The sequence below is a fragment of the Caretta caretta genome, chromosome 8, assembly GCF_965140235.1.
Source record: "Caretta caretta isolate rCarCar2 chromosome 8, rCarCar1.hap1, whole genome shotgun sequence".
Taxonomy (NCBI): domain Eukaryota; kingdom Metazoa; phylum Chordata; order Testudines; family Cheloniidae; genus Caretta; species Caretta caretta.
Window position 1 is genome coordinate 78,066,909 of NC_134213.1, and position 14,715 is coordinate 78,081,623.

The following is a 14,715-nucleotide window of genomic DNA, read 5'->3' on the forward strand; positions in this document are numbered from 1 at the left end:
TATGAAATCTTTGTCAGCTTGGGCATATTGTACATCTAAGTTATTTGTCCAGTATTGCTTTAAATGTCCCAAACATTGAGGGGTGTGCCACTTCTCTTGAGATTCTCAGGGTCTCAGTGCTGTCCTCCAAAATGAATTGATAAATAAATAAATGAAAAAGCAGGTTTCTACATCACAGCAGCATTTTTGCCTTTCATTCAGGCTTGTTCCAATATTTATTGACAAGCTAGAAGGCTTTGGGGTTTCTCCATTTTGTTTTTTGCTTGTGAATGGTCATTTAAACTGCATGATGGAAGCTTTGCATAAAAGCAGTACACAGAATTATTGCTTTGGAATGTACATGCCTTTGGTGTTATTTGCTTTCGCACAGCCGTAGCCCATTTTAAAGACTCCATTTTTTTGATAAGAGGGTGACAAATAGTATTTCAGATCCTGAGTACAGCTGTATAGTATGTTATGTTTTAGAGTTTACAGACGAGCCCTTAAAGTTTATGGTATGAGTATGGAAATTCGAAAATATTCCCTAGTTTGTGTCCATCAGAATACTGCCAACCAACTTGTGGAATAATAATTGTTCCTCTTGAGTTTCTCTAAAGTTGCCTGTCAGCTTTTCATCTGGGGGAATAGGGCTTCTTCTTTCCCTCGTTGCTAGATGGAAGGCACAGTATGCTGCATATGCCCAATGTCCTGGAGTGCCAGGTGTTGTTCTTATTCTTCCTTTTCTCAGCATCTTTGCAGGTAGTCATGGCCTTGCCATTTTAACAGGATCTGCTTTCCTGTGCACCTCTGGCCCTCACCCATGCTGCTAGAAAGCAGTTTGGGAAGAGCATGGGCACCAGATGACTTTTCAGAGACTGTGAAAGGGATGATGGGTGTTTGAAACCTGCTCCCACAATTCCCCAGGGTGGGAATATATAATTCCACAATATGCCATCAAAATGTCCAGAACGCTGCAGTGGACAAAGGACTCTGATATACCTACCCACACTGCACTGTATTTAAATCAGAGAAGAGAAATTGAGATGAGAAATAAGGGGAGCCAGAAGACACTTGCGTAGAACAGTAGTGGGTTTCTGCAAGGTAAAGTGGGTTTCCCCTAGCAGCAAAAGCTCAGGAACAAGGAGGCATGGCTGTAGGACTCTGCTCCATATACAGCCCTGGCTCCTCCTTGAAAGGAGAGCCGCTCATTCTTGTGTGAAGAAAAGGAGGGAAAACAGCCCACCCCTACAGCCCTAAGTAGCTGATTGCTGAGAGCCTGAGTTCATGATTGAGATTGATGGACTTTGGTTTCAGCCCTCACTGTTCAAACGCTTTGTGTCTCAGCCCTGTTCAGTAATCACCACTTTCTTGCCATTTTGCAATCTGGAAACAATCAAACCTGTTCTCTCTCTTAGTGCTATGAAAAGTTAGGGAGGGAAAGAAAATGACAGTACTCTCTATAAGTGCAGCTTCATTCAAAAGATGTGCAAACTTAGATTTGGGCCTGACCTAAAATTCTGGATTCAAATACCCACCGAATTTTGGTGAACTTGGATCTAAGCCCAGATGAAAACTTTATGGCTGTTCCCTACCTCTCATGGGCTGAACCAAAATCTTAAATACCCAAAGTTCAGGGAGTTTTTAAGTTAAGCATTATATTAAAATATCCATCTTTCCTTGGAGTGAACATAAGACCAGTTTAAAGTTTCCTATGATTTTTGGGTCTGGTTGTAAACATTTCCCACATGTACCACTTTATTTATTTTGAGCTTTGTAACATGTTGGCTTTCTTGTAACTGTTGGGGCATTTATGTGAAGTTTTTTTGTTCTTTTAAATCAATAAAATGTTGTACTTTTAAGACAATGGAGCACTCAAATTAAGAAGTTTAACAGAGAAGTGTGTCAAGCTGCTGGCTTTTTACTTTAGGGCTGCCATGCTAGGCTGTGTCCTCCTAATGATATGAATTAAGAGGCAGAAGGACTGAATATCTAGCAGTGTTTAAGTAACATTTTCTTTTATCTAAAGTCACCCTAAAGAAACTTTCTCCCTCTTTCTGTCTCTTTCTAACTTGTAGCCTTCTATTTCTGTCTGGATTTTTGTAATTAGTTGTTCATTCCAGAAAGACATTTACCAGGAAACCAATTAATTTTGGAAAATAAATTATTTTAGAGGTTTCACTCATGTGTAATGTCTAAAAAAAATCCTGCCAGAAGTAATTACAATATTTTTATGAAGTAATAGTTCTCCAATTTAGCATAATCCTGTACTTATAGTTCACTCATTATTGCCTCTTCCTCCATCCATTCCTCTTCAATAAATAAATAAATAAATACAAAAAACAAATTACTGTAAATTTTGGCACAGACTTATAGTTGCATCATTTTCTTAGAAGTCACGTGCTTTGGATTTCCTCTTGTTTGTGATATATTGAAATGTCTTTCAGATGTTTTTAATTATAAAAAAAATTTCAGGAAAGCATAGTAATCCACAATAAAACTTCATTTATTTATTTTTTTAAATAACCAATACATTAGTCTACTGTATCTATGACTGAAGCTTATACAACAAGGTCAGGCATTTACTTAGACAGCTAGATTGGTTAGAGGGAAAGCAGGCTTAACTAAACGTACTTTCAGTTCCTGTTTCCAATTGAGATTCTTCTCTGCCTAGGGCCAAGCCCACAGTGAAAGCTCATTGGTCCGAGATGCTTCAACTTCCTACACAAACAAACTTCTGCTGTATTGCTAAAGTGAAAGAAGCAGCTTGTTGTCATGGTGTATTCTAAAGTCTGGATTCAGGACAGAGGGACAGTATTTTAGTTGCTGATCTGTGATGCTGACATTGTGCTGCATGAAGAAGTTTTCATTTATAACTGTTGGACTTGTGCCCAGACTGCTATGGTAGGATTTGGAAGAAAACACAATAAGGAGAAGAACGTCAGATCAATTTTGCAGGAACATATGTGGGGGGAAAAAGGCTTTAACAAAAGACACTTTTCAAACAGTGAAAGAACTAGACAATGGACAATAGTTATGAATCTTTAAAAAGCTATCCTGAGTCAACCCCTATTATCCATGCAGGTAACTATGTTCTTCATAATTAAGCTAAAGAATACCTGACTGTATCTACCATAGCCTGTATTTTTATCAGGGGAGGAGAGGAGGGCCGGGAAAGAGGAAACAGAATGAAACTTTACAATTTCAGTGCCTGTTGTTTCAAGTTTAATGTTTTTCTCTTTTAATATTTTGTTACCACAACCAGGATCTTGGAGAAAGGAATGGTTATGAAAATGTGTTTGTCTGAAGTGCTTATTCAGTATTGAATAGGAATTTTTTATTATTTCATAGCTTTAGCAAATGTATGATGTTTTGGGTCTGTCCCCCAAAAGAGACAGTGCTGTGTCTGGGTACAAAGGTACTGTGAGTGTGTCATAAGCCCATATTCTGCAAGATAAAAGGTATAAGAAAGAAGGTGCACATTGTTGGTACCAGCTGGATGTATGCATTTTTGGCCTCAAAGGAGAACTTGGGCTGTTATGGAAAATTACCCAATGGTAGGATCCGTGAAAGCATGAGGGGTTCTAGGTCCTTGACTTCTTAGATTACTCCTTGGTTGTTGGAAGTGGCATTGTCTAAAAAATGAAAGGAAGGGGGGATAATAGGGGGAAACATTTATATAAATAAACAGAGCTCCATTTTTTGATCTTCTAGAGTTAATAAATACAGCAGAATTTGTAACTATGGTAGATTAGTGTTCTGAGATGCTGGGTCAGATTTTCAGCTGGCATAAATGGGTGTAACTGAGCTACGCTGATTTACACCAGCTGAAAACCTGGCCCATATCTTTTAAAATTTGCCTTGACTACTATTTTGAAATTTTGAAAAAAAATTCACATGACAACAGCAACGAAGGCAAATTCAACACGTGTACATTTAAAAAGAAGGGCAAAAACCAAGACATAGGATGAGGTATTTAACCTACTTACACCTCATGCAACCCCATTGACTCTAGTGAGGTTGCACAGCATGGAATTTGGCCCACAATGTATCTGTTGCTATAATTATATTAATATCTGTAACAGCTGTTTGAGGTCACTGGACATGAGTCAGAACTCCAGAGACAAGTTAGGTAGGTAATAGATGCCAATCAATATTAATAAAACTTTTGCTTGGCTCTTACAAATAACAGCTTTGAGAATATTATCGCCATCAAAATAGGAAATACTAACCTGGTATATACGGACTTAATTTTAAAAATGCAGATAAAATTGAGTAGGATTGTGTTGCTATCCAAGAGCGATCTTGGCAGGGTGGTGACAGGACACAAGAGGAAAGAAGAGAACAGTTGGCCACACCTTAGTCTGAGATACCTCTGTCATTAGCACTAAATTAAACATATTGGATGAAAGCTGCAAGTCATGATTTTATACAGAGGTGAACTGCTACAGGTGGGAGACAAATGGAGTACAAAGTGAACCAGGTTTACAATGTGACTCAAAACCCACCCATCATCCTTCCAGGATCAATTGGTCATTGTTCCAAGAGCAATTTTCTTTTTATTCTTTTTTTAATGCCATTTTACTTGTTGACTGATACTACATTTTTTTGCAGGTACTACTTACGTGCTTAGGAAATTGTGTTAATTGTCTCCACAAAGGCCTGATCCTACAGTCCTAACTCAGGCCAAACTGCCAGTGAAGCAAATAGAAGTTTAAATAGGAGTTAGGACTGTGGGATTGAACCTACAAGTGAACATTAACACACAGCAACAGAGCAGTTAACAGTGCTGCATTGAAATTATATGGTGTTACTTTTGTCCTTAAGTCAGGCAAACTTCAGGACTTCCTAACTGGGTATGTTGGCTTTTTCAGATGCTGTGGTGGTGCGGGCCACGCAAGTGAGACAGAGTAGCAAAATGAGATGAATAAACACCCAGAAGTACCCCTCTGGAAAGCCATATATTATTTTATGTAGTTAGTTATTATTATTTACCTTTTTGTCAAGCACTGGTGCTGTGTTTAGTGCTATACAGATAGAGGAGTATACAGCATGGACAGAATATAAGCTTGGCGTCTGCTCCCAGAAATTTACAACCTAAACAGCAAAGGGTTTGTAATGCCAACAGATCCAGAATTGGCCTGGCATAAAGGAAATTCTGAATGAGTAGAGTCAGTGTTAACTCCAGCAGCCTCCAGCATAGTGGGCAAGTAGAGGGTTTGACTGGAGTGCACAGGTGCTTGGGCTACTTCCAGTTTCTGGAAAAGACTCTTAGGGTCAGCAGTGTACAAATTCAATCAACTTCAGGGTGCTCTGTAACCTGTGCCACTGGGCTGAAGTGGACACAGAATATGTGGTGCCATATTGCTGACCCCATGTGTCCAGACCTAAAAAAAAAAAAAAAGGCATGAAATTGGTTTAAAAATAGAAATTAGAAAAACAATATTTTTGTATTTTGCCTAATTCTCTTAAATTTGTATTCAGTCATTTTGGACTCTTAAGTTCAACCCTGATTATACTCTCAAAAAGTCTGTTTGCTACTTGGTGCGGGCTGCTCATTCCTTTTCTACCTCACGGGTATGGGGACCTGCCAAGCTACCCTCCTTGCTACCTACACAAGATAGGAAGCTGCCCACTCGCATACTCCCTCCACAGTCCTCTACCTACCTCTGGCCTGTATTCACTTGTGCTTCTCATTCACTTGCGCTTCTCCCCTGGCTCCCCATCACATTCTCCTTCTTTACCACGCCACTTTCCCCTGGATCTTCTCACCCTGCCTCCCTGAATCTGCTTCCTGTTCCCCTCATTCCAGACTCTGTTTTCTGTCCTCCTTCCTAAATATCCCCTTCCTTTCTGCATCCACAGTCTCATTTCCAATACTTCCACATTCTCCTGTCCTCTACCTGGCTGCCTCTTCTTGGTAACTAAGGGGCTACCATCTTCCCTGATGGCAATTTAGTTTTAGCCCTCCTGGAAGCAATGAGAGGTGGTGGCCATCTTTATTGAGGGCAGCCTCATTTTTATCTACAAAGGTTAAGAAGACAGAGGCCACTTTGCTGAAGAACACCTGTGGCTTCATTTCTACAGACAGTAATGGGAGATAGCTGCCATATTGTATAAGGGCAAAACTTCACAATATTGGAGGCAGAAATAAGGATATCATGGGAACCATTAAGAAAACCCCACATATCCCAAGACGCCGGGTAAAATTACAACCCCATGCTAAGAAGTGCTCAGGTGTAGCTTTGAATCAGGCTCAGAGACAAACGTGCACAGCAAAGAAGAGAAAACTCCATTAAGATGTGGCTTTGCAGAGAAACTGGGATGCACCTCAAAAACAGAGCAGCTTCAGCAAGGTGGTCCAGATCTCAGTAAAGCAGAATGGGACAGGAGCACATTCACATACAGAGGAAGGGCAGAAAAGAGCCGTGGGGGAAAAACTAATAGAAAAAGCCTGTAAAAGAACAGATGTTACTTTTCTAGAGCAGTGAGGTTGATATTGACAATATCTGCCCGAAATACTTGGTTGATGATAAATTGACATGGCTAAAATGGATAGGTTGTTTTGAGCAGTTTGTGTGGCATCTGGACTTGTCAATAAGAATAATGAGCACCGAGTAAACTGCCTTACGTACACTATGAGAAATGAGATTGACAACATTCTGATAACTGTAGATTAGAAAAATTTGTATGGTACACATTTCATTGGGAAATCTGAGGAACTCTGACAGAAGACTTTAGGAACAGGTATCAAAGAAGGGACAGGTACCTCTAGGAGATGTACCACAACTCTACACCATTCATGGAAAATTACTTGTGTCCACCCGGAGCTTCTGAATGCTATAAATATTAGAAAAAGGGTCATTAGGAAATATTATGCAGATCATCAAAGCAGGTGGAGTTGATATACAGTGAAAAGCAGATGTTTCTTAGTCAACTGACCACTGTGGATATTTGCAGCCGTGGAAAGTGTATATAAAATATCTCCAGATCTGAAAAGTAACATTTTGTATGCATATTACACTCCCTTTGCACAGGCGTGAATGGCTACAGAAAGTGCAAGAAAGTGGAGAATGAGGCCCAAGGTCTTTTGGCAGCTGTACTTGTGGGAGTAGTGTCAGATGGCAGCTGTGGATATAGGGGTGGGGAAGAATTTGTGGGATATTTGCTGGTTGGCTCATCCATCAGGAGATATTTATTTGTTCATTTATGTATTTTATGAATATTGTAAAGGTTACACAGCACAATACTTTGCTGATTATTCTTTGTTCAGGGTTTACAGTCCATGACTTGACAGAAAGTGTGCTCTGGAATTGGCAGTGCTCTGCAACTTACTAGAAAGAGAGCTTGGAAAAATAAGCCTTTGAGACAATTATTTGAGTAGTACATTATAACTTATTTTTCCTCTTCCCTTTTCATATATATACAAACAAGACTTCATTATCCTTTTACATTGCAATGGAAAAACAAGCACGTAAGGAAACTATAAACTCAATTATAAAAAATAGGAAGAATACTGATGTAATTTTCTATTAAATTTCATAATTTGCAAATTAATCCAGTGGTTCAGATAACATGATGGCATAAATTCATCTTGTGTAAATTCACTGAATACGTGCTAACGAGACACTGTCAACTTAAGTTTGACCTAAAATGTAAGTGTACTACACAAGCTTTTATAAAACCTTCGGCAGATTGAGATGTTTGCGGATTTTAGTTCCACTGAAATGAGCTGCTTTTAAACAAACAGTCTCTGGCTGGAACTTCAAGCTCTGCAGCACTGAGTTTCTGAAAGTGAAACTGACTACAAACAAAAGTGAAACTGGTGTTGTTTTTCCTTGACCAATCTCAGAGAAATGACAAAAGTAAACAGAGAGTTTAAGTAGCCATCAGTAAACTGGATTTTAAAAAATCCATTCACTTACGAGATTAAAAGGTGACCTTAGTAACATACAGTATGCAGAGAGTCCCCCTGAGTGCCTGCTTCACAATATCCCTCCCTCAACTCAGTGGATATTCAGTATGTTAGGGACCTCTTTTGGACCCTAATATGATGAGTGAACTTCAGACTCTTGAACATAGCCTTTTTGAACTGATTAATACACACAGCTTTCTCTTATTTATTGTGTCTTCCAATATTCCTTTGTCAAATGACTCACTGTTAAAGAAAGATTTATTTAAATTCTTCAGTGAAGTTCCCTTCTAATGCAAACCGTGATTCTGCCTCTAGCAGTACGAGGTGCAGTAACTCAATAGTCCTAAGATTTCTTTTCTTAATTCTTAAATGTTTCCCTTCCTCCTTCCCTTGTGGGATAGGTGAGAAAAGCAATTGCCTCCAGTGCTTAATGCATCACAACTCAAAAACTCACTCCATCCTTGTAATTTTGAATCCCAGCCCAGCTGGTGGTTCCTGGATTTCAGACTCTGAATATGAGTTCAGCACTTTTAAATCAATCACTCTGAACAGTATTTCTGTCAAGGAGAAACCTCTTCTGTGTGTGTGTGTGTGTGTGTGTGTGTGTGTGTGTGTGTGTGTGTGTGTGTTTGTGTGTGTGTGTGTCAGGAAGGCTTTCTTTATTTTCAGGGGCAGACCCTGAGAAGTGAACACACACATAAATGTACCCAGTATGTAGAGAAATATTAAATCATATATAATTCTTTCCATTTATTTAGAGTGATTGTTCTGTTCGTCTTGTCTCTCAAACCAAGGAAGATGTCTGTACTTCATTGGATTTGCAAATAGCTCTCCTTTTCCCATTTATTTGTGTTTCCATATCAATGAAAACACTTCAGAATGTTTTAGTAATTAATAGACTGATTATATGGAGCATTGCCCTCTCTGCAGAATCTGTAGAGTTCAACTGTATACTCTATACAGATATTAGCTAAAGAAGATTCTGCCTTTGCTCACATGGAGGGGGCCTGCACTTTTTGGAGCAGAAGGCTTTGGGTTGTATTCTGATTGTCACCATGATGTTCTGAGTGTGCAACTCTGAACGTGGCCAATTACTCTTTAAAAAATGGAATCCTCCTGAGTTGGATCATGTTATCTTTTGGGCTTAAAAAAATCCACCCATTTATGAAAATGTTATGAAGTGGTTCACTTTTGTTAATGGTCCTTAACAATCCTTCTCCTCCTTCTTCCTCAGTATCATGTTGCACCAACCTTAGTTGGGCCCAGAAAACTGGTAAGCTGTAAAGCAAGTCACAACCAACCGTTTCTAATTTGCTGCACAGCGATCCTTGGACCACATGCTCCCTTCTCCCACAGCCTCAGCACATATCATATGGTGCCATCTTCCTCTGAGAAGTCAGATTAACCAGAGAATTAAATTCAGGTTTCTTGCATTGTAGCGCAGACAGAATCATTGAGGGAGGTCTGCAGAAAAACTTGAATGAGGCATTTTTAAAGTTAATTATGTATGGACAACTTATTTTCTTTATAGTTTAATATTTAAATTTATAAATGCATCATGTCAAAGTAAATATTATAAATGTCATGAACATGGACTGGATCATAATGGTCCCTTCTGACCTAAATATCTATGAATCTATGGATCTAACATTTTAAAGGTATTTTATGTATGTTAACTTGGTTTATATATTTGCAGAACCTTTTACAAAAGATATAAGAAATATATGAAAGTGTGTTGTGGTATAAAAATATTATTGGAATGAATTTGGGGTAGTTGCTTTACTCACAATGAGTGGAGCTGGTTGAAAAATAGACATTTTCATGAAAAACTTGGAAATGTCAAATTTGTTGTCATGCTGAAGTGTTCAAAATGGACCCCAAATTTTTGAAAACAAAGAAGAATCTGAAATTCTCTGGGGAATTTTTTAATTAAAAATGTTACTGAGACATTTATCAAAATGTTTCACTATGGAAAATCATAACCATTTTGATAACACTGACAATTTATGAAAAATGTGTTTCATGTTTTTAGTATAGGGTATTTTTGAACAGCAACAAAAATTTGTTCAGAAAATTTCAACCAGCTTTATTCACAAGTGGTGAATTCTTGAGTTAGAGCTACTGGGTACCGATCACATTTGAAAAAAGTGGTAGCTTGTTTTAGTTGCCTCTATATGTATTTAGAAACCTTGAGTGAAACTCTGAGCTGCACTTTAAGGTTATGTCTACATTATACACCACTTTCGGCTGTGTGAAGTGTATGTGTAGCTACATACCAGAATGAAAAACATACTGTGTCCACACTGTGGAGTGTAGCTACACATCAGTGAAAGGCTCTGATAGAGGGGAGACAAGTAGGGGAAGGCTTCCGCTGTTCCCCACTACCAGAGCCTTTCATTGCAGCGAGGAAAGGCTCAGTCGGGGGGAGGCAACAGGGAAAAGGCTCAGCCTTTCCCACTCCTGCCTCCCCTGCCACCAGAACCTTTCCTGGCTCCTGGAGACTTTCCTTGTTCCAGAAAAGGGCTCCAGCAGCGGGGAGTTTCCTGCTGCCAAAGTCTTTCCCTGAGATGGGGAAGGGTTCCAGCAGCAGTGAGCTGACAGCCTTTTCCCACTGCTGGACTCTTTTCCTGCAGAGTGGCAAGGCTCCAGCAGCGGGAGGCAGTATGACCTTACAGTGCTCAAAATAGCAGTGTAGCGGGAAGGCATGGGCTTGGTCCAATAGAGAACATGTAGGGTTTCTTCATTGGCTTAATCCATGCCTCCCTGTCTACACTGTTGTTTATACCTGTGCTAGGGGGGCTATGCATGTATGTACACTGCACTCTTCCAAAAGAATCCTATGGTGTAGATGCATGCTAAGAGGCACAGCACAAAACTGATTGTCCAGGGGAGAAGGGGCTATGACATCTTTAAACCACTTTTATGCCCTCCCAGTTCTAGGCTGCTGCACAGCTTCTAGCATAATTTAGACAGCTCAAAGTGCCTGATTATGGGACACAGTGCTGCCCAGAATCTCTACAGTGCTACGAGCTTCATCCCTGCCCTGACACACACTTCCTGTCTCCAGCCCTGACCTTGGTATGCCCCCTATGCACATCAGGTCTTGTGAGGGGTTCCTTGGAAGGCAGCCTCATCCTTTTAACTTTCAATTCCCATTTTTTAAAACTTCGGCCATATATCTTGTGATGCAACAAATGAAATGTAGCCACATGGAGATTGTCTTCTGCATCGCAACAGTTGGGTGTGTGGAGGGAAGTTCATCAAAAATAGCAGTGTTTTTATTTACCTTGACTATCTCCTTCTTAGTTCTTGTCTTCTCTTCCTTTAGAATTCCCTGTAGCGGTAGAATACAGATTAGGCAGTCTCTGAGGCTGTCTGCTCTGCTTTGAGGGTAACCATTAGGGATGCTCAGAGAATCACATTCAAGGGCTTTCTCTGCCAGAGCGTGAGGAGGATGCTATTCCCATAGCCAGGCTGTCTTTCTAGCCTCCAGCAGTCAAGGAGCTGAATCTGCAAACTGACTTCTTGAGCCCCTCTAAAAGCAGACTTCCAAAAGCACCTGCTTTACCATATTTACTGATGTTGAAAGTGGTATATTTCAGGCAGGAGGGAGAAGGGGGCCAAAAAAGAAATCCTTAGTCGGAGGCAGGTTTCTTAAGGTTGGAAGTTAGTACACGTATGCATTATGCTGTTTTAATAACTGAGAGGAAAAGTATTTAAAACAGAGCTCTTAAATGACTAAGCTGGGTGTGGAAGAATGTTTTTCCCTAGTTGGGCCCCTTACCATATGTACAGTATTATTACTGTAACTGTATTGTACTAGGAATGATTTATGTAGTGATTTATCCACTCTACCATGACTGTCACCAATATCTATTATCAGCTCATATTCAACCCTTTTACAATGGCAATATATGTAACTTTGTATGCTGCTGCATTATTTGCTTTTTAAGCAATAAGATACTACAGGGTGTGCATTATTGGCCACTAGAGCATGCCTCCATGTGTTCATTAAGCACAAGTCTGGAGCCAAAGCGCACACCCGCTATAGGAGCATGATTTAAGGCCAGTCATATGTACCCAAAATCATTTTATTGTGATTCTAAACTGAACATTGTCAATTTTAAACTGGGTTTTTACATTTCATTTAAAAACAAGTTTGGTCTGTATCAAACTAATCTTGTTATGAAAAGCAGGCAGGATAAGGAAAATGGGGGAGGGGGAATGAAACTTTTATTCTATTTTGGTGCAGTTTTTAACCCCTGTTTCAGATGCTACAGGTTTTTGCCTAAAGAAGCTGCCAAAATCCTGTAAATGTCATTTCTTGCTTTCATAACTGGTGCTGTTTTGAAGTCTAGTCCTGTTCTCCTGTTCCTGTGATCCAGTGGCTGCTCCTCTCAATTCTGCTTCTCTAGCAAATGGGCCATTTTGAACTTTCATTTTCTGTTAAAATAAATCAGGGGAACTAGACAACTTGAGACTGGTAGTTTAAAAAAAAAGTCACTATACCAAATTCAGCCCATTTTTGTTAGTAATCAAAGTTTGTTATTTTTCCCCATCTGATGGCTGTTTGGTTTGGTGGCCTGTATTAAATGAGTTGGTAGTGTCAATCCAATTCCTACTGGACTGAACTGAGATAGAAACCGAACTATCCTCTCTCCACAAGAGATTTCCACTCTTAGGATTTTAGGCACACTTCTGGAACAGTTTGGGGAAGCTTACCAGAGGAAGCACATACTGTACCTGTTCCATGGATAACAGAGGATTCATTCTGCATGGACACTTTTCAAAGACACCATAATAGAGGCTCAACTTAAATGTATACCCCAAATTAAAAAACACAGTAAAAGAACTAAAAAACAGCCACCGTGACTTAACAACCATGTAAAAGCAGCAGTGAGAGATAAAAAGGCATCTTTTAAAAAGTGGAAGTCAGATCCTAGTGAGGTAAATAGAAAGGAGCATAAACACTGCCAAATTAAATGTAAAAATGTAATAAGAAAAGTCAGAAAAGAGTTTGAAGAACAGCTAGCCAAAAACTCAAAAGGTAATAACAAAATGTTTTTTAAGTACATCAGAAGCAGGAAGCCTGCTAAACAACCAGTGGGGCCCCTGGACGATCAAGATATAAAAGGAGCACTTAAAGACGATAAAGTCATCGTGGAGAAACTAAATGAATTCTTTGCTTCTGTCTTCACAGCTGAGGATGTTAGGGAGATTCCCAAACCTGAGTCATCTCTTGTAGGTGACAAATCTGAGAAATTGTCACAGATTGAAGTGTCACTAGAGGAGGTTTTGGAATTAATTGAGAAACTTAACAGTAACAAGTCACCAGAACCCGATGGCATTCACTCAAGAGTTCTGAAGGAACTCAAATGTGAAATTGTGGAACTATTAGCTATAGTTTGTAACCTGTCCTTTAAATTAGCTACTGTACCCAATGACTGGAAGATAGCTAATGTAACGCCAATATTTAAGAAGGGCTTTAGAGGTGATCCTGGTAATCGCAGACTGGTAAGTCTAACGTCAGTACCGGGCAAATTAGTTGAAACAATAGTAAAGAATAAAATTGTCAGACACATAGAAGAACATAAATTGTTGCGCAAAAGTCAACATGGTTTCTGTAAAGGGAGCTCATATCTTACTAATCTATTAGAGTTCTTTGACGGGGTCAACAAACATGTGGACAAGGGGGATCCAGTGGACATAGTGTAGTTAGATTTCCAGAAAGCCTTTGACAAGGTCCCTCACCAAAGGCTCTTATGTAAATTAAGTTGTCATGGGATAAGAGGGAAGATCCTTTCATGGATTAAGAACTGGTTAAAAGACAGGGAACAAAGGGAAGGAATAAATGGTAAATTCTCAGAATGGAGAGGGGTAACTAGTGTTCCCCAAGGGTCAGTCCTAGGACCAATCCTATTGAACCTATTCATAAGTGATCTGGAGAAAGGGGTAAGCAGTGAGGTGGCAAAGTTTGCAGACGATACTAAACTGCTCAAGACAGTTAAGACCAAAGCAGACTGTGAAGAACTTCAAAAAGATCTCACAAAACTAAGTGATTGGGCAACAAAATGGCAAATGAAATTTAATGTGGATAAATGTAAAGTAATGCACATTGGAAAAAATAATCCCAACTATACATACAATATGATGGGGGCTAATTTAGCTACAACTAATCAGGAGAAAGATCTTGGAGTCATCATGAATAGTTCTCTAAAGATGTCTACGCAGTGTGCAGCGGCAGTCAAAAAAGCAAACAGGATGTTAGGAATCATTAAAAAAGGGATGGATAGATAATAAAATGGAGAATATTTTATTGCCCTTATATAAATCCATGGTATGCCCACATCTTGAATACTGTGTACAGATGTGGTCCTCTCATCTCAAAAGAGATATACTGGCATTAGAAAAGTTTCAGAAAAGGGCAACTAAAATTATTAGGGGTTTGGAACGGGTCCCATATGAGGAGAGATTAAAGAGGCTAGGACTTTTCAGCTTGGAAAAGAGGAAACTAAGGAGGGATATGATAGGGGTATATAAAACCATGGGTGGTGTGGAGAAAGTGAATAAGGAAAAGTTATTTACTTGTTCCCATAATATAAGAACTAGGGGTCACCAAATTAAATTAATGGGTAGCAGGTTTAAAACAAATAAAAGGAATTTCTTCTTCACTCAGCGCACAATCAACCTGTGGAACTCCTTGCCTGAGGAGGTTGTGAAGGCTAGGATTATAATAGGGTTTAAAAGAGAACTGGATAAATTCATGGAGGTTAAGTTCATTACTGGCTATTAGCCAGGATGGATAAGGAATGGTGTTCCTAGCC

General features: G+C 39.4%; 1 protein-coding gene across 2 annotated transcripts in view; it reads left to right on the plus strand.

The window, feature by feature from the left end:
* The first annotated feature begins 2,640 nt into the window (after positions 1–2,640).
* LOC125640838 (uncharacterized) overlaps positions 2,641–14,715 on the plus strand; it is a 197,797-nt gene continuing 185,722 nt past the window's right edge. Inside the window, exons 1-2 of one of the 2 annotated variants that reach the window (XM_048859855.2) lie at positions 2,641–3,060; positions 9,126–9,164. In XM_048859855.2, the coding sequence (XP_048715812.1) occupies positions 3,000–3,060; positions 9,126–9,164 (100 nt within the window). In that variant the 5' untranslated portion in view covers positions 2,641–2,999. The remainder of the gene's footprint in view (positions 3,061–9,125; positions 9,165–14,715) is intronic. The other variant, XM_048859856.2, reaches the window with a different exon arrangement.